This window comes from Schistocerca serialis, chromosome 11, assembly GCF_023864345.2.
Source record: "Schistocerca serialis cubense isolate TAMUIC-IGC-003099 chromosome 11, iqSchSeri2.2, whole genome shotgun sequence".
NCBI lineage: Eukaryota > Metazoa > Arthropoda > Insecta > Orthoptera > Acrididae > Schistocerca > Schistocerca serialis.
Genome location: NC_064648.1, coordinates 50,100,730 through 50,120,142, shown reverse-complemented (window position 1 = coordinate 50,120,142; position 19,413 = coordinate 50,100,730). Strand labels below are relative to the sequence as shown.

General features: G+C 40.8%; 1 protein-coding gene across 2 annotated transcripts in view; it reads left to right on the top strand.

Moving 5' to 3' along the window:
• Nucleotides 1-19,413, top strand: part of LOC126426993 (uncharacterized) — a 229,065-nt gene that overhangs the window by 115,827 nt on the left and 93,825 nt on the right. The window contains exon 6 of one of the 2 annotated variants that reach the window (XR_007576477.1): nt 6,614-6,679. Coding sequence is in view for 1 of the 2 variants with exons in the window: in XM_050089151.1 (XP_049945108.1) it covers nt 17,920-18,012 (93 nt within the window). In the remaining variant the exon portion in view is untranslated. Of the gene's footprint in view, nt 1-6,613; nt 6,680-17,919; nt 18,013-19,413 lie in introns of those variants that run through there. The other variant, XM_050089151.1, reaches the window with a different exon arrangement.

The following is a 19,413-nucleotide window of genomic DNA, read 5'->3' as shown; positions in this document are numbered from 1 at the left end:
TGGGGTGAAAAAGCAGATGATATTTTTTATGGACATATTTTATTATGAAAGAATTTTCAAAGCTAGATCTGTGAATATTTAAATTTGGCTTCTTAGTTGGAAATTTTAAAATAGTGTTTAGCTGTATTTGGAAATTCAACCCCTATAGGGTGAAACAGGGGATGAAAGTTTTTCTGGAAATATTTCACTGTACAAGTGTTTTTGAAGCTAAATGCACGAAAATTTTTATTAAGTTTCTCTGTTAGAAATAAAAGATATGCAAATCACTGTGTTTGGAAATTCAGCCCCTAATGCGGTGAAATACGAGGGGAAGGGGGGGGGGGGACATTTATGAAAATATTTCATTGCAATAGCATTTTTAAAGGTAAATCTTTGAAATTTGGTGTTTGGTTTTTTGGTTAGGGATTAAAAATACATGTTTCACGTTTTTGGAAATTAAGCCCATAAGGGGATGAAATAAGGTCAGACAGATTCACCGATTTATCATTGCCTACCCAAACTGCTAAGGACAGAAACTTGAAGTTTGGAGAGGGTGTGGATTTTACACTGTAGGCATCATTTAAGAAGGGATTGTTTGAAATTCCACTCCTAAGGGGGTGAAACTGGGGATAAAAGGCTTTTTGAAAATATGTTGCTGTGAAGGTAATTTTGAAGCTAGAACTGCGAAAAGTGGTATTTGGTTTCTTTCAGGAAATAAAAATATGTGTTTCAGCATTTTTGTAAATTCAACAACTAAGGGGGTATAATAGTGGGTGAAAAGTTTTTGAAAATTAAATAATTACTGAAGAACTGCTAAAGGATTTTTAAGGCTTCATCTATAACAATTGGTATTTGACTTCTCAGTTAGAAATAATAATAATAGTAATAATAATAATAATAATAATAATAATAATATAGGTTTCAGTGTTTCTGAAAATTCAGACAATTGGGGCAAACATTTTTAAGAAAATATTTCATTACATTAAAAAGATATTAAAGCTAAATTTACGAAAATTGGCATTTCACTTTTTGGTTAGATATAAAGAAATATTTGTTAGGGAATGAAAGTTGCTATAGAAATATAAATAAATGCTATAGAAATATAAATAAATGAAAACTTTGGACTCTAGCTACCAGAATTGCTTTTTGGGCAGAAATACATTCAGAAAAGGCCACGCTTATGAGGCCTTAATTAGTGTGAAAAGTGTACAAGCTGTTGCAATTTGTGAACAACATAAAAATTTGATCTCTGCAGGCCATACAGTCTACACGAGTGAAGCAGTGGGCACTAACTGGAACAGGAAAGGAATGATGTACAGATGCAGGAGTTAATACAAAGTTTCACAATTTTCTACAGAACAGCCATTGGAGGATGTACATTTCATTAAACAAAGGAGTGTCCAAGTTGCGATATCAGCAGTTATGAAAAGGACAGATTGCTACTCAATATGTTATCTTTATGGTGAGTAGCACTCTTATCCTTTTCATTAAATTGAGTGTTTCATTTGTAAAACTGAATTACCATTTGCTATGGATGTCATGATGTGAGTGTGATGATCTTGGTTTGTTGCCATGCTACTATATACCAAGTCCTACATGTATTGTATAATGCACTGTTCTATAAAGGATATTATGGGTGGCAAGTTCTGTGTTGCATTTATTTTCTTAGAAAACTTTTGTCATGAATGAACAATCTTTCTGTAGATGTTCCCTGACCAACTAAATAACCAGTAGATTTCTGTTGTTGGTGATGTGTGATATTGCTTGTAATGCTGTTTAGTCATAGTACAAGTTGATAGTGTAGCATCACAGTCCATGGGGGCATGGGGTTTAAACAAATAGTTGTAATGTTTGCATTTACGATGTTAGTGTTTGCCTACATATGTGGAAAGAAATGATATGTAATAATAAATGTGAGCAGTATTTCTGCAGTCACTCTCTTAACTTTTGGCAGCCATGTAATGTGAATTTTAAGTTCAATGACAACAAGGAATTTCTTGTAATGGTGATAAATGGGTATTTGCTCACAAAATCAATGGAGCATGTTTTAAATCTTGAAATGGTCACCACCAGAGTGCAAGTAATTTACTAGTATGTGGAAAAGATGTGGAGAGAAAATTTTGCTTTATAATTGCAGTGAAAGCCATTTGTCCTTTCCTTTTTTGTGCATGTTAAGTAGGATTTCATGAATTGTTATTCATGAAATCCTACTTAGAATATCAATGGCTGGTATTGCAACAGTGACAGCAATATTTCATTTTTCTTTCCGCATTTTTTCCACCTACTAGCAATTTACTTGCATTATGTTTGTGACTATTTCAAGATTTGAAACACACTCTATTAGTCTTATAAGCAAATACCTATTGATGACCATTATCAGAAATTTCTTACAGTAGTCACTGAACTAAAAATTCACATTACAGTGGCTGCCAAAAGTTAATAGAGTGTTCGCTGAAACATGGCTTGGGTTTATTATTATGTCTCATTTCTTTTTTTCATGTGTAGGCCAAGTCTTAACATTGTAAATGCAAACATTACAACTGTTTGTTTATCCCCTCCACCCATCTGGACTGTGATGCCACACTATCAACTTGTACTACGACTTGACAGGACTACAAGCAGTATTATACATTGGCAACAATAGAGATATGTTGGCTATGTAATGAGTCAGAAAACATCTGCAGGAAGATTATTTCCTCCACGACAAAAGTTTTCTAAGAGAATGATTGCAACACAAAACTTGCCGGCTGTTATATACATTACAGAACACTACATTGTACAATACATGCTGGACTCAGTATATAGTAGTATGCCAACAAAGCATCCACAGTAAATGGTAATTCACTTTTACAACTTAAACGCTGATTTTAATGAAAGGTGTAAGAGTGTTACTCACCATAAAGATGACACATTGAGTAGCAATGTATCCTTTTCATTGTTGTTAGTATTCTCACCTGGACTCGCCATTGTTAAATTTAATGAAAATCACACCCTCCAATGTTCTTTTCAGTGAAAAATGTGAATTTCTTCTACTAAGCAGTCCTGAAAGATTTAAAATACAAAAAATTCTGGATAAATTGGAATTTTTAATGTGTGACAAAGAAAGAGCACCACCCATATTTCTCAAAATGAAGAGCACCAATGGATGCACCTAACAGTTAGCCACACTCAAGGAATTTGCATCACTTTGATTTGATGAAGTGTTTAAGTTGTCAAATTATCACCATTAAATGTACATGTTTCATTGCGTGTAGAGTCCTGACATTGCCCCCCAGTCCTACAGGGCTGAGGTGGCAGAACTCCACACCATGGTCTAATTCACAAATGTCAGTTTGTTACCAATTCTCATCACGATTCCTATGCCGGTTCTATGGATAATGGCACAATCATTTGGTTGCCTCATGAAAAGGAGGTGCGTCAGTGCGCACTACAACCTGAAATCCCATCTTTGAGTGAAGTATTAAATATTGTTCAATCTTTCAAGGTACAAGGGTTGGAACTTAAATGGTGGCAACTATTTATTCACAACCGATACAAAAGAGTTACATGTTAGCACCTGTTACTGTCCTTCAAACAGTCACCAGCATTGTGTAGAACCCGTTGCCAGGGATGTGGAAGGCATAGTATACCATTAGCAGAGCATGTTCTGCTGATGGTGTGAATGGTGTGGTCTACTGCCTGTCATACTCTGGAACAGTTCTGAAGTGAATGCCACAAAGTGGTTCCTTCATCTTTGGAATCAAATCAAAGTCACAAGTTTTGTGTCAGCTCCCAAACCCAAGGTCCTCAGCGGTACTTTTGGGGCAGCCACCACAAATTGTATAAAGTGTGACTAGTGACCAGGATGTAGCTATGTCTGGTGGCCAAAAAATAATTAATGACAAGAATTGCGCCAGCTAGAATGAAGAGATAACTTATCTTTATTTCTGACGGAATGTGCACCAGCAATACAAGTCCAAGTAATTTTCAAGAGTAATCCGTGTACTGAGCCTAGTCGAATACAATAGCAAATATCACACTGCAATGGCTCCGCTATAAACTCCACGAAAGGCTATCAATAGACAATCGACACTATACTGTCCGTCTCGGGGCCAGTGCTCCTCCTTATATGCAAAAGGCAGAGGGCGCTGTGGACCCGAGCTCAGCCATGGCGCGACCTCTTCCGCCGGCGGTAACGCCATGAGATGTTGACGGCTGAGACAGGAAATGTGGCCAGTGATGTCACGGTCAGGACGCACGTGCATGAGTTGGTTGGTTGGGTCCGTGGATACAACAACAAAGCCTTAAGTCCAGGAAGTATGGTGGATCGTACAGTACTTCCCAGTCCCATCGACCGAACAGAGCAGCCACAGCTTTTGCCGTATGTTCCCATACATTGTCTTGCAAAATGATGGGTGGGTTGGCCAGAAAGTGTCGCCGCTTCTTCCACAAAGCTAGTCACAGGAGATGCTTCAAAAATGAACAGTAATGCTGTGCATTGACGGTCTGCCATGGAATAACATAATGCATTACGCTAACACCATCACAGTTGTACACAAGAATCACTATAACTTTCACCATACTGGGCTCTGATGCACTTTCAACTTTCGATGTGACCTATAATGATACCATTCACTGGATTGTTGTTTCATTTTTGGCTCATACGATGTGGCCCATGTCTCATCCAGTGTTATGATATGGTGTAAAAAGGCCTCTCCTTCACACTCATAGTGCTCCAAGTGCATCTGAGCTGTGTCTCAATGCATCCATTTCTGCATTTCCATCAAGTCATGTTGAACCCATCATGCTGCAATTTTTCACATGCAAAGGCGTTCCTTCAGGATGCAAAGCACAGTCGTATGTGGTAATCCGGTTTCATGGGCGAGCTCATGAATCGTATGGCACCAATCACTGTCCACTAACATTGCAACAGCATGCACTTCTTCTTCAGAGATGCTAGGACGACCTGCCCGATGCATGTCTGCCACAGTTTACCGACCTGCATTGAAGGCTTGTACCCAATGTGCCACTGTTCTCTATGGAAATGCCGATTCCCCACATGCCTCTTGAGGACCTTGATGACACTTTCGTACTGTACAACCTCTGGCACATTCAATCTTGAGCCAACTCCATTGTTCCTGTTTCAAAAACATAGTGGCACCGTTACATTAGACTGCTCACTCAGAAGTGACTGTGTTTCTCTTGATTGTGCGCATGCCGGTGACGTGGTACAGGCGAGTCCGTTTGGTTGGTGGTAAGGTAGGTATGTCAACAACGTGTGCTATCGGTGACAATAATAGATTCCATTGCATAGTGATTCCACAGCAGTGTTGCCACTGTTTAAGTTCCAACCTACGTATCGTGTGCTGCTAGTTATCAGATTGAGACTCGGTGTGACATCGCTGTGGTGGCTCCTGTTCCTGGTTGTTGGGTGCTGGTCAGTTCTCAGGGAGGATGATGTGACAGCTGTACAAATGCAGCCTCCATGCCACACTGCGCAGTGACATGCCAAACGACCACCACCACAGCAATGGCAGCACCTTGTTCTCCTATCTCGCACTTTTTTTTTTTTTTTTTTTTTTGCAACATGGTAAGGCCATTTTCCTTAAGCATTTTCTGACTTGACAACAAGTGAAGGAAAAAAGGGCATCTAGTGTCTGTGTATGATTCCTAGCCCCCTCCTGTGGAGATGAAGGTGGACGTTAATTGTGTCTCCAGTTACTTGACATTTGGCAACCTAAAATGAGCAGTACATTCCACTTTTGGGCTATTTATGGCTCCCACTATGTATTGTCTGTGATTTGTTCCTCGATTTTTGGTAGTGGGTGCTGGTACTGCACATTTGTTTGGTCTAGATGCTTTCAGTACCTTTGATTTTTCCATTTCACGTAAGGTGTACCTTGTTCCCCAACATGTTCCGTACTGGCAGTTAGACTCTGTGTGTTCTGAATTCTTGTCTCTCTTCACAAGAACTTTTATTATCAGTGGACACCGACGTGGGAGCGTGTGTTCAAGCTTTTGAAATCTACATTACAGTTGGAATCTCTGTTTCGAGAGCCAACTGAATGATGGTGCCAAGGACCATACAATTGACAAAGGAATTGTGATGATAATTGGTTACAAACTGACATTTGTGACCTAGACCGTGGCATGGAGTTGAGGTGCAGTGGCAGAATACAATATGCGCTACGATGACATTTTGGCTATGGACACCTCCATCACAGACTTCTTACACTTCAAGGTGAGGATGGTTCTGAATGTCCGATAGCTAATTTGCCATAAATATTCAACTTCTCTCAGCAGTGCAACTCCTGAGTTGAGAAGGAAGCACTTGCACTCTATGCACTCAAAAAGTTTCATATTGTGTTGTATGGGTCTAAGTTCTTCCTCTTCACTGACAACAAGTCCTCGGTTTGATTGTTTAACCCTTCTGCTTTGTTGCCCAACAAAGCAGCACATTGCCTCCAGTGGTGGGTCTCGTTTCTGAGTCACTAAGAGTATGAAATTCATTTTTGGCCTACTGTGCAACAAACTGACACCGATGCGCTGTTTTGCCTTCTACGGGGTCTAGATCCTATTTTTTACTAGGGTGAACTCCTTTGTTTTCACTTTCATGTTGAGGTGCAATGTACAGTGAAAGGATGTCCTATTACAGGCTCCTGGATTGCAGCTGTTGGCACTGCTGATACGGTCTTGCATCAAGTTGTTCACCTCATTCAGCACAGCTGGCCGGACAGGCCTCTGGGTACGACTTCTGATTCTTTACGTAACTCTTTTGCCTTATGTCACAACCTTTCAGTGTTTGATGATTGTGTCTTAGTTATAGATGAGTTGTTGTCTACGGTTGTGATTCTGGCTGGCATACAGCAGAATGTGCTTCAGCTCCTACATCGGGGACATTGAGGGTTCTTGGGTACCAGGTTATTGTGTTTTGACGGGGAATCGATGCTGACATTGTACATCTTGATGCTACACAATAGACAGTACTGTGAGTGACACTCTCTTTGTTGTCTGTGCTGCAGAGTATGTGAGAATGTGTCCATATTGATTTCATGAGACCCATCCTAAATTTTTCCAGGTTTTTGATTGTCCATGCTTTTTATAAATTTCCATACGTTATTCATTGCCCTCAGACATCAGCCGCAGCTATGATTCAGGCTGTCTCGAAAGTGCTTGACAGGTGATAGTCCACAGTGTGGTGTAATGGTGAGATGGGATGTCTTGTCCACACATTTCAATGTACAAATGAAAAAGTACCTCATGGTGGCCTCCTACATAGACAAGACCTTGAGATGCTTGTCAAGTTCCTACAGGGATTGGATTCCAACCGAGATGGTCCGTGGTTGCCAGGAATGCACCCTATTGCATCTGCTCATGCCACTCAGCCAAAGCCCGAAGGCACAGCTCTCTCTGTGCTATACTACTGGCTCCACGGACTGGGCTTTGGTGTTTGGCCACAGACCAAAAAGGATTCTGGCCACGGTCCACAGCTGCTGAAGCCACTGCCACTATATTGTGCACACCAGTGGCAGGCTGACGGTGTGGCACCACTACCAGTACTGCTTAACAGTACCTGCTGCCTCTGCCATCAGCATCTGTCCTAGCCTCATAGAGCATCCCTGGTGTAGGGGTGAACCCACCCTCCATGTGGAGGTTGATACCTCCTGCTTTTTCTGCAGGGTCCAGCTGCCCTGATGCCTGCTGCGGGGCCTTTCCACAGTGCTTTACTGCCATTGGTGCCAGCAGGACCTGTGCCTTCAGGCCCTTTGACACTGGTGCCCCCAAATGAGATGCCAGCACCTTCACCGTAGGCACAGTTCCATCGTGTCGAGAACTGGACATTGAGATGCAACCGATACCTGTGTTACCGTTCCTCTCTTATGGGACTTCACAGGGGAGCAGACACCACACGTGTCCGCAGCCGTACCATTTTGGCACCTGTACTCACTGATTCCAGCCCTTAATCTCCTTCCATGCCACACTCATCGTTTATGGTGTCTGTCACAGAGGCCGTGGATATTTTGAGAGTTGCCCTCATGTCCACATCATTGGAATGCTCTCTCCCCATGGAGGAGGGCTGCTAGAACTCTGGATATGGTACTTGGGCACATGCTGTGGCACCAGGCCCCTGGCACGCTATACTTTGTATATTCCATCAATGGCATCTGCGTGGACTGGCCACCAGAGGCCATCTGCAGTGGACCGTGTGACTTGCGCACATGCTGTGACATCTGCCGCATAATATACTGGAGCCTTTCTCTTTATAAGCAAATTGCAGCAGACACTTGATTTCATATTGTGTTCATACTTGCCATCAGCAGCTGCTTATATCAGTATGTTGGTTGTTTCTATGTTTGTGTCTATGTTATAAGCTGTTGTTCACTTCTAGGCAGAAGGATAATGAACTTTGGTTAATGATGTTGTTTGCCTCTTCCAGTATGATACAAGAATAGTAGTAGTAGTAGTAGTAGTAGTAGCAGCAGCAGCGGGCTATGGAATGTCTGTTACACTTTGAGGAAGGCTGTTGCATGGTGTTACTTGTATTGGATATTTGGATGCAAGTCATAATACTGATAAGCAGGTCTGTGTTACTATATCACCAGTTTAAATGTACACCTGTTCCTACACCTGCAAAGACTGGTCTAAAAGTAGTGTCTTTCATGGCATTTTGTGTGTGTGTAAGGTGATCACTGCAAGCAAGTGCCATAAACAGTAGCCACCTGTCCCACACAAACTGACTGCCACTGCGAAACTTGGCTACCACTGTTCGTAGAGACTACTCTGTTTGCGGGGCACATGCATGGGCATTGTGCAATACCTCCACTGGTGACGGACTGGCCATCACTTGGTAATAGTATGCCCTTAAGCAATATCATCACATTACACCTTGTAAGAGCAATAACTAAAATACAGGGAAAATGACTCTGGGATTTTCATTACTGTAATGGGCATATTATTGTTTCCTTATTTGAATTGTAGTGATGGAAATATGTTGTTTTGTAATAGTGTTTCATAAATGACTAGTACAGTTAGCAAACTGTGGGCCATAATGAAACATTTTACAAAAACGAAAGAGTGTAATATACTCTGTTTACATTTCCACAGCTGATGCAGCAAATCTCTTAATTTATTATTAAGTACAAATGCTTTGACAAAGTTTCATCATTTTATAATTAATAACTGTGATCAGCTTTAATCAACTTCAGATGTGGAATGTTGATAAAAATTTAACATTATATTGTTTAACACTTTCTGGGTGACAGCTGGACATGATTTGAGCAGTTTGTGTGCCTGCATTTCTGCTTTGCAAAATTTTACGACAACACCCCATATGTATGTAAAAAAATATCGAAAACCCAGTCGGCTGGAATTTTATCTCCAATTTATTTTATAGGCTACTGGTTTCAGCGATATGACATGATTGTCAGGCCCCTCTGTACTAGATATTGGGTGGGATTTGCCAATGACAAACATGTATGTGACACCTGAAAATAACCAGTCTTCAAACCAGATTATGCACACGTGACATTAGCATATGATTATGTGTCAAACACAAATGGTTTGTGTAATTCTGATGGAGATTGGCTTTCTGTGGTTTCTCCAACCTATGCAACGCATTCTTAGGTTCATGGATAAAACTGCAACACAAAGCTCTTTTAATGAAATCAAATCACAGATTCCACTTTACAAATGTGTAAATTCTCTGTGTGTCTCTCGTTCCTCCTCCCCCCACCCTCTCTATCGTCCTGACTCACAAAAGATGTAAACTGGGACTCAACAATAACATTTGAATTAATAGCTCTGTTGATGGTGGGACCAGTACTTCATGATAGGAGTCTCTGAATATCATATGAATAAACCTGATGTAAACATTACATTATATATACTTCCATACGTGCTAGAATCTCGTGGGATTGCATTTCACATGCAGTGGAAGCCAAGCTGTCTCGAGTACAGTGAAGTACAATAAGAAGTATGTGTTTTATGCTCATTCATTCATTGCCATGTCCGGTCAGCATTTCCATAAAACCACAGCTGTGATAGCTTTGTCATTTCCTTCCTAAATATCTTGTACTGTGCACAGGTTGCCCAGGAGGAGGCTTGGATCTTCTTCAGCACCGCAGTTGCAAGAGGTGTCTGCGCTCACTGGAAGGGTTCCCCATTTCTTCAGGTTGGTCTTGCATCAGGGGATGCCCACTCTTAGTTGGTTGAGGGACCTCCATACAGGATATTGTAGGTTTGCACCAGGAGCTAGTTCTTCTTTTGATGATACCACTACAGGCAGTGAGCTCTTCCATGTTGCAAGATGAATTGCCTCTGGTGCTTCCTCCAGTGGCACAGTCCTAGGAATGAAACTCTTGCAAAATTTAAAGCATGATCTTGCTGCCTGATGACCATACATAGGATGTCGGTGGTCATTTCCTGCTGTGTTCTCTCATTGTCTGCAGCAGCGGCCCTCCAGATGTTGGGTGGGGCTATTCCAACAATCGGATACAATTTAAGCACTGTTGTTGGCTTCAAGCATCCTGAGATGATCCTTGCAGTATCATTGACCGCAATATCGACTTGCTCAGCATGAGCTGAAGCCTTCCACACAGGAGCAACATACTCGACAGCTGATACACAGAGCACTAGTGCAGAAGCCCTTAGGAGGTGCAGGCAGGTTGGTTCACCAGCTGCTGCCAATCAGCTTCTTAAGTATCCCATTGCGAGCAAAGACTTCCTGTTGCACATTTAGACACTGCTGTCTGTACGTTAGAGCCCTTTCCAGTGTGACAGCTAGATAGACTGGTGTTGGGCAATGTTTCAGTTGCTCCTCATAATGTGATGTTTACCTTTTGCTGCACTTTGCTGTTTCATAAGTGGAAGATACTCACTTGAGTTTTACTGGGATTGGGCTTCAGGTGGTTGTCATCATAGTACTTGGAGAGTTCATCCATTGTTAAAGACAGTTTTCCCTCTACTTATTTAAAGGTTATCCACTGAACAGCTACTGCTGGTTTATAATCATAGATGAAGAGCCTAGTACTCGCTGGTAGTGGCTGAGCATTTGTGTAGATATTGTACAGTGCTGGAGCATGCACACTGCCTTGGGGGAGACCTTTAACAGTTTCCTATGGTTCACAGAGTGATATGCAGCTGTTAGATCAACAAAAGCGACTTCACTAATCTCACAACTCTCAAAACCATCCTCGATGTGCTGGGTTAGATTCGAGATTTGACTGCTGCATGATTTGCCAGCATGAAAGCCTGCTTGTTGTGAGATAGACTTCACTTTGAGGGTGGCACTGATTTGGTTAAGTACCTGCCATTCTAATATCTTGAAGGTGTGTTTTATGATGTATCACTCGCACACTGACTCAACGATAATACAGGACAACAGTTTTACCAGCACATTAAACTTGGACAGCACTGGCCAGTTAGCTGGCCCAACTAAACAGTAGTGATGTGAACATTGGCAGTTATGATGTAAAAACAGATGAGCAGACAAAAAATATGGCTTTGAATGTCATTTAATTTTTGAATAGAATGAAATAATACACAGCAAAACTCTGACAGTATGCTTCTTACAAGACAATATGGAAAACATAACATAATGTTGACAGTAGCTAACATAGTGATGTACAACTTAAACACAGGGCAATTTTTCTGCACCAGCTATGTGTAATGTAATAGTGTATTGCAGGGATTTCACCATATAGTTAAAATAGTGTACAGTTTAGGAACTGTTATTAGCTACGTTGATAACAAGGCATTCAACAAGAGAAACCATGAAGCCATTCAAGCATCACTATTTTCCTCCATTTTTTGTGCATGCTTTTCTGCATCCTGCTAGCATTCAACATTGACATATGACAAAGCTTCGTACATTTATTCCAGTACATCTGAGAGCTTAAATTTCATGTTATTTCTCAAAAAATAAGCTTTAACTCAATTCTGTTTAGATTGCAGTGGTATGGTGGCAGCTATAATAATGCAGCAGTTGTATGATATGCACAGTGTCATGGAAACTATTGTTTTCCATATTTCTAACAAAGCTTATCACTCTGGCTTGTTGAGATCACATGTGTAATGTAAAATGGTGGATTTAGTCCCAATAAAGAGAATTTGATTTTTCATTTTTGTCCCAAAAATTTATTTTTAGTGTGTTCTTAATTTAAACACTCTTTAATAGCAAGTTTTACGCAAAATATCGATAATTACAGTTTTATATTTGCAATGAAAACTGGAATATGTGTGGTTAGAAACAAGAAGAAAAGAAGGGAAATGATGATTAGATGAGTGTTAAATAGCATACATTTGATGAATTTTATATTTAAATGATCTAGGAGAATTCTATATTTAATTAATCTATGTAATCAAATTGAATTGGGGGGGGGGGGGGGGGGGTCAGTGAAAAGAGAAAGACTAGAGCAAGCTTCAAACCAGTGATGAATACAACATCCAGCCACAATTCTTTAAGGCTAGCGATTCAGCCATGCAGTTCATTCACAAATATGCCTTAACTTCTCTAAATAAAATCCTTCAGAAAACTTCAAAGCCAATTTCCTCTCTGAACTTGTGAAAAGTGGGGGGGGGGGGTCAGTGAAAAGAGAAAGACTAGAGCAAGCTTCAAACCAGTGATGAATACAACATCCAGCCACAATTCTTTAAGGCTAGCGATTCAGCCATGCAGTTCATTCACAAATATGCCTTAACTTCTCTAAATAAAATCCTTCAGAAAACTTCAAAGCCAATTTCCTCTCTGAACTTGTGAAAAGTGTTAAGAATGACCAGTTTTTGGCCACTTTTTAAAGGTGTTCTGTTTGTCTAGTTTAGTATGGAGCAGGAAATTGCATGAGCAATTTTCACTGTATATACAAACATCAAAAAAAGTTTTGCATCAGCCCAGTTGCCAGAACTCCTGAAGATAGATGTTGACTGTGGATATTGTACTACAGACACAGTCCCTTCACTATTCAGAGATGTCACTAAATCTGCTCAAAGATGTAAACAACTGTGCATGAGCAGCACCTATGAAATGGAGGGGGTCCGACAGCCCATCAGTTCCAATCATTCCACCAGGAATGACGTACACGACTCGTGTTGTTTGTAGTTCAGCCATACCTAGACAGTCAATAACACGGTTCGATCACATCCAAATTGTTACTGTGTGGCAAGAAGGGCTCTCAACAAGGGAAGTGTCCAGGCATCTTGGAATGAACCACAGTGATGTTGATCGAACGTGGAGAAGATACAGAGATAATTGTCAATGACATGCCTCGCTCAGGCCACCCAGGGGCTACTCCTGCAGTGGATGACCGCTACCTACGGTTTATGGCTTGGAGGAACCCTGACAGCAACACCACCATGTCGAATAATGCCTTTCTTGCACCCACAGGATGTCATGTTACGACTAAAACTGTGCACCATAGGCTGCATGATGCGCAACTTCAGTCTCAACGTCCATGGCAAGGTCCATTTTTGCAACCATGACACCATGCATCGCGGTACAGCATGCCGAATGGACCTCTCAGGATTGTCATTACATTCTTTTCACTATTGAGTGTTGCATATGCTTTCAGCGAGACAACTATTGAAGGCCTGTTTTGAGGCAATCCGATCAGGTTGAATGCCTTAGACATACTGTCCAGCAAGGTGGAGGTCCCTGAACTTTTGGGGTGGCATTATGTGTGGCCGACGTACTCCGCTGGTGGTCATGGAAGACGCCATAATGACTGTATGATACGTGAATGCCATCCTCCGACCCACAGTGCAACCATATTAGCAGCTTATTGGCAAGGAATTCATCTTCATGGATGACAATTTACGCCCCTATTGTGCACATCTTGTGAATGACTTCCTTCAGGATAATGACACTGCTTGACTAGAGTGGTCAGCATGTTCTTCAGACATGAACCCTATTGAACAAGACACGGGATTTATGGACAACATGACCCACCAACTACTCTGAGGGATCTGTGCCGAATTGCTGTTGAGGAGAGGTACAATATGGACCAACAGTGCCTTGATGAACGTGTGGATAGTATGCAATGACGAATACAGGCATGCATATGCAAGAGGACGTGCTACTGGGTGTTAGAGGTACCAATGTGTACAGCAGTCAGGACCACCACCTCTGAAGGTCTTGCTGTATGATGATACAACAAGCAACGTGTGGTTTTCATGAGCAATAAAAAGGGCGGAAATGATGTTTATGTTGATCTCTATTCCAATTTTCGGTGCTGGTTCCATAACTCTCAGAACCAAGGTGATGCAAAACTTTTTTTGATGTGTGTATTAACAGGACAACAATTAGAGTACAACTAGTGTGTACAGAGACTGTGGTGGTACACAATTTTTGCAATAAAAACTACAGAGCTGAGTTGTATTTAAGAAATATGAGGGTGGTGTGCATGCAAATTTCTCAGAATCATTACGAGAGGTCACCGCTAGCCCAACGAGTTGTTTACATGATATTCATTGTACTGTTGCATGTAAACACATGCCACATCAGTGCTTTTGGAAGAGAGCTGTGGCAGTGATGTGGCTTTGTTGTTGTTTCCACATAGTGATTTGTGAAGATAGAAAAAAATCAAGATTTAAGTAGTTATTAAGTATTTCATAAAGAAAGGTATGAAAGGAAACAACATTCATGGTGATTTCCAGAATACATGGTGGGGGGCAGGAAGGTGGGTGGGGGGCAGTCTCTGCTCCTTTATATTAAACTGTGGACAAATGAATTTAAATTTTGTCAGGAGAGCTTAGATGATGATCTGCGCAGTGGTCATCCAAGATGTGTCACTACTCCAGAAATCATTCCAAAAGTGCACAAAATGGTCATCGAATATCGCCGATTGAAAGTGTGTGAAATTGCTCGTCCTTGCCAAATGTCATCTGAAAGGGTGTATCACATTTTAATTGAATAATTAGAAATGAAAAAATTATCTGCAAGATGTGTGCCACGACTCTTGATGCTGGTTCAAAAATGCATGAGAATGGACATATTGGGAGAATGTTTGGCCTGTTTTAGCAGAAATGAAAAAGATTTCTTGCACCGGTTTGTGACCACATATGGTGCACTACTATACCCCAGAGACAAAACAGCAGTCAAAGCAGTGAAAACACGTTGATTCTCCACCAGCAAAGAAAGCAAAGACTATCGCTTCACCGGGAAGGGGAATTCTGTTTGTAGATTATCTACCCACTGGGCAAACAATTACTGGAGAATACTATGCTAACCTCCTGGGCAAATTGCAATAAAAGTTTTGCAAAAAAGGCTAGGTTTAGTAAGGGAAAGTCATCTTCCATCAATACAATGCGCGCCCGCACACATGCCGTTGCCAGGGCAAAATCACATGAACTGAGGTATGAATTGTTGCCACACCTGCCTTATTCACCTGATATTGCTTCATCAGACTTCCATGTCTTCCCAAAAGTGAAAATTTTTCTTGGAGCACGAAGTTTCACTTCAAATGAAGAACTGATAGCCAGAGTTGACATCTATTTTGCAGGCCTGAGGAAACCCATTTTTGAGAGGGGATCAAGGCACTGGAACATTGTTGGACCAAGTGCATTAATCTACAAGGAGAGTACATTGAAAAATAAAAATAGTTTTGGTGATATAAGTACTTTTTTCTGTTCCGTTCCAAGAACTTTTCAAGCCATCCTTGTATGTTGATGGCAGTTAATACAACAGAAGATTTTGAAGTTTCATTTACAGTAACCTAGCAATAGGATATCTAATACATAAGTAGGACCTGCTTCCAAGAGAGTAAGAACACCAGTGTACATGTTCTATGGCTGCAGACTAATCATCGCGTTTGTATTTGTTTGCATCAAGTTTGGTCGTATGATGAACAAAGTGTAGCACAAAGTAAATATGTACGCTGTGGTCCATGTTTTCTTTGCCTTCTCCTATTTTATCTTCATAATTGAGCAAACACTGTTGATACATAATCTATTTGTGTGGATTTGTCAATCCAATTGTTCCTGTTTCAGCAGTTGGCAAAGGAAAAGAAATTGAAATAGTCTGCCGTGTATACTTTTCTAGAATAGAGTATACAGTATTAAGTCACCACTGTCAGTGCAGTATCAGCTGAAGAGTTTCAGAAAAGTACTTTTGTCTTGTATTTTCTAATCCTGCACAAACGTGGAATTTCTCATTCTATGACCATTGAAAATTCCAGCTGAACATTTATGTCAGAGCCTCAAATGTAGGCACTGAGCATAGCCCCCCACCCAACATTCTTTTCATAACAGCTAGAAATAATCATGTATACATTAAACAGTGTTGTGTGGAATTTATAAAATGGGAATGTATAGAGATAACTCTGTCCTCAAGAACCTATCAGAATAGAAACTTGATGGCTTGTAGGGTCATACCTTTTGCAGATCTCTGGAAGATTTACTTAAGATATTATTGAAAATGAAGCAGGTATGTATTTCTCTGGTAACAACATCAACGACTTAACATTCAGTTAATTTTGTCTGCCATTAGTTCTGGATTGAGCAGTTACAGAAACTTAAGGGGCCACTCCGAAGATTATAACAATGGGGAGGTCATTATTCAGTGGATTGAAACAAACCACTTACAACGTATTGACAGTGTCAAACTCCCTGTGTCATTTAAAAATCCGAGATGTTGAAGAGATTACAACTTGGAGCATAAAATATGTTGCACATCTATATCAAACAACCAAAACAGGAAAAATATTTTTCAAGTAATGTACATGTTCATCTGCAAATGTCAGATTTTCACGCAGGTATAAAATCCAGAAAGCAAACCAGAAGATGTTCCATAGCATAATAGATAAAATAGTACTGAAATAACACCAGCAAAAAAGTTCTAAGACAGTCCATTCCAAGAGGCTGTAGGTGCAATTAGCTCAAGGGTTTATCATGAGAAATGGAACACAAGCTATAAAGATATGTATAACTATTTAAAGCTAACCACTTTGTGCATACAGGTAGTACTAGCTAACTCTTAATCAACTCAGTACAGATTGCCAAAACAGCAAGTTGTATTAGAAAGGCAATGGAAGAACTGTAAATGGGAAGAGCAATTGAATCTTTGAGATATCTCAACTGCAACACTTCATACTCTACAGGAGGATGTTCCTACCACTGCCAGCCAAATAGCCAGGCTCTCCTGGAAAACAGCACACCTAGACTGAAATCCTCCAAATTATACTTCAAAATATATAGGAACAATGAAGAAGAAGAAGAAGAAGAAGAAGAAGAAATACTAATACTTGGAACTCCTTCAGTACAGAAGAGCCAAACAGGGCGCTTAACAGGAGCAAAGTGAAGAAGGCTCAAAGACTTATATGATATTCTAGTACAACAAATTAAGTGTTTTGGAGCTAAAATATAACAATGGGTGCCTGAACTCGTTGTAAATTGCTTCATCTTCAACCAACACATTAACATCTGGAAGCAGACATGGGTAATAGCAATCTTAAAACAAGGAAAGCCAGTTAATAATCCTGGAAGCTCCTGACTCCCCCTCACCCCCCCCCCCCCCCCCTTCAGACCCACTCCCTCTGCTGCCTCACATCTGTAAAATCTATGAGAGAATTCTTCAGGCACAAAAGCACCATGTAACCCTTGAAATTGTGATGAAATCCAACCAACCAACTAATGTGAGTATTCCTGCCCTGACTGCCCCAAGCCTCAAGAGCCCCTTGTTAGCAACTTTTAATCAAACTGATGGTACCTAGCTCTGAACTAAACTAGTCTAACTGGTAAGCTCTTTTTGTGATATTCTTATTTGCCTTTTTTCTGTTTGCTTTAAGCTTTTCATGCGAAAGTGTTGTATTCCCCACAACTTATACTGTTTTTAATTTGTAATAACCCGATATGTTTGATTTCAGTGAAAGAAATAGTCAGAATTTTTGCCATTAGTACATTAATCAGGTTTTTTATATAAAAATATCTGAAAAACATTCATTGACATTTCCATTTTGGCTTCTATTCCAGATTTACCACACTTCATTAAAAACAGATTTGCTTGTGGATTCCCTAAAGACTGGGTACTGTTAAGAAGAAAGTGGATCATGTTTTTAAAAGCAGGTATGTTAAGCCTCTTTGTGAATCAAGTACTAACCTGTGCTTGAAAGAAACATGATCTCTTTTTGTACTTATTTGATGAAGAAAAGAGAGGTGCCATCTCCAATAAAGACAGATAACATGTACAGACTTACCAAAGCAAAGAAACATGCTGCTTCTGTTTCTACCACATTTATACAAATACCATGTGTGATGAAAAGGCTCTGACTGTGAGAGGAGGATTGGGAGGGGGGGGGGGGGGTTGGGGAGGGGGGTGGAGGAGGAGACTTTGATGTTTTATCTTCTTTTTTCTTTGGAAACTAGTTGAATCTTGTAAGTAATATAATCATTTATTCGACTTGGAATTTATCTTGCATTAGTCTGTGTTTCTTTTTGTTTCTTTGTTGTGGTGTATCATTTGTGTTTATGCCTTGCATTATCATGGATGAGTCTGAATATGAAGGAAGATGGTGAATCTTGTAATGGCACATTGCCTATTCCTCTCAAATAACAGTAAGGGGACTACTATATTTTGTGCTTTGGGTGTGGGTAGATGGGAGAGGCGGATATCAACATAAACTATATCAAAGGACCTCACAATGTTAATCTATTAATTGTAAAATGTAAATATGATTAAACAGTTCATTTATATATGTATATAAATTAATGATTAATGAGGGACATTCAACCCAAGATACTTCAAACCTCATTGAAAGTAGTGTTCCATCACACACCCAACCTCCTCAGCATTATAGTCCATTCCTGTACCACTCTCAATCCCAATCACATCCCTGTGGGAGGCTCAGGTGCAAGAGCTGCCCAGTCCCTCACCCAGCACTTCCTATTGTAGTCCTGTCACAGGCTTATCATATCCCTTCAGAGGCTGCCTTGCTGTGACAGCAGCCATCATATATGAGCTCTGCTGTGATTGTTGCAGAGCTTTTTATATTGTTGTAGTTGCCAACCAGCTGTCCGCCAGGATGAATGGCCACCGCCAAATTGTGGCCGAGAGCAAAGTAGAGCTCTCTGTGGCGCAACACGCAGCTGAACATAACGTGCTTGAGTTTCATGGCTGCTTCACAACCCAAGCTATCTGGATCCTCCCCTCCACCACCAGCTTTTCTGAAGAGCACAGATGGGAGTATCCTTACAACATATTCTCTGCACCTGAAGTTATTCCGACCTAACCCTGTGGCAACATACCGTTCCCACACCCTCCATCTAACAGTTTTCACCTCCTCTATTCTGTCACCTCATCCCTATTCTTGTCTCCCAACCTCTTTGTTTGGCACCCTCTGCCAACACACCCACCCATCTTTCCCATTCCCCACTTCTCTCCCTTTTTGCTCCATGTTTCCACCCAACTCCCTGCCTCACAGCCTCCCAAAGCAACACTTCCCACTAGCCTAGTCCCCTGCATGGCCT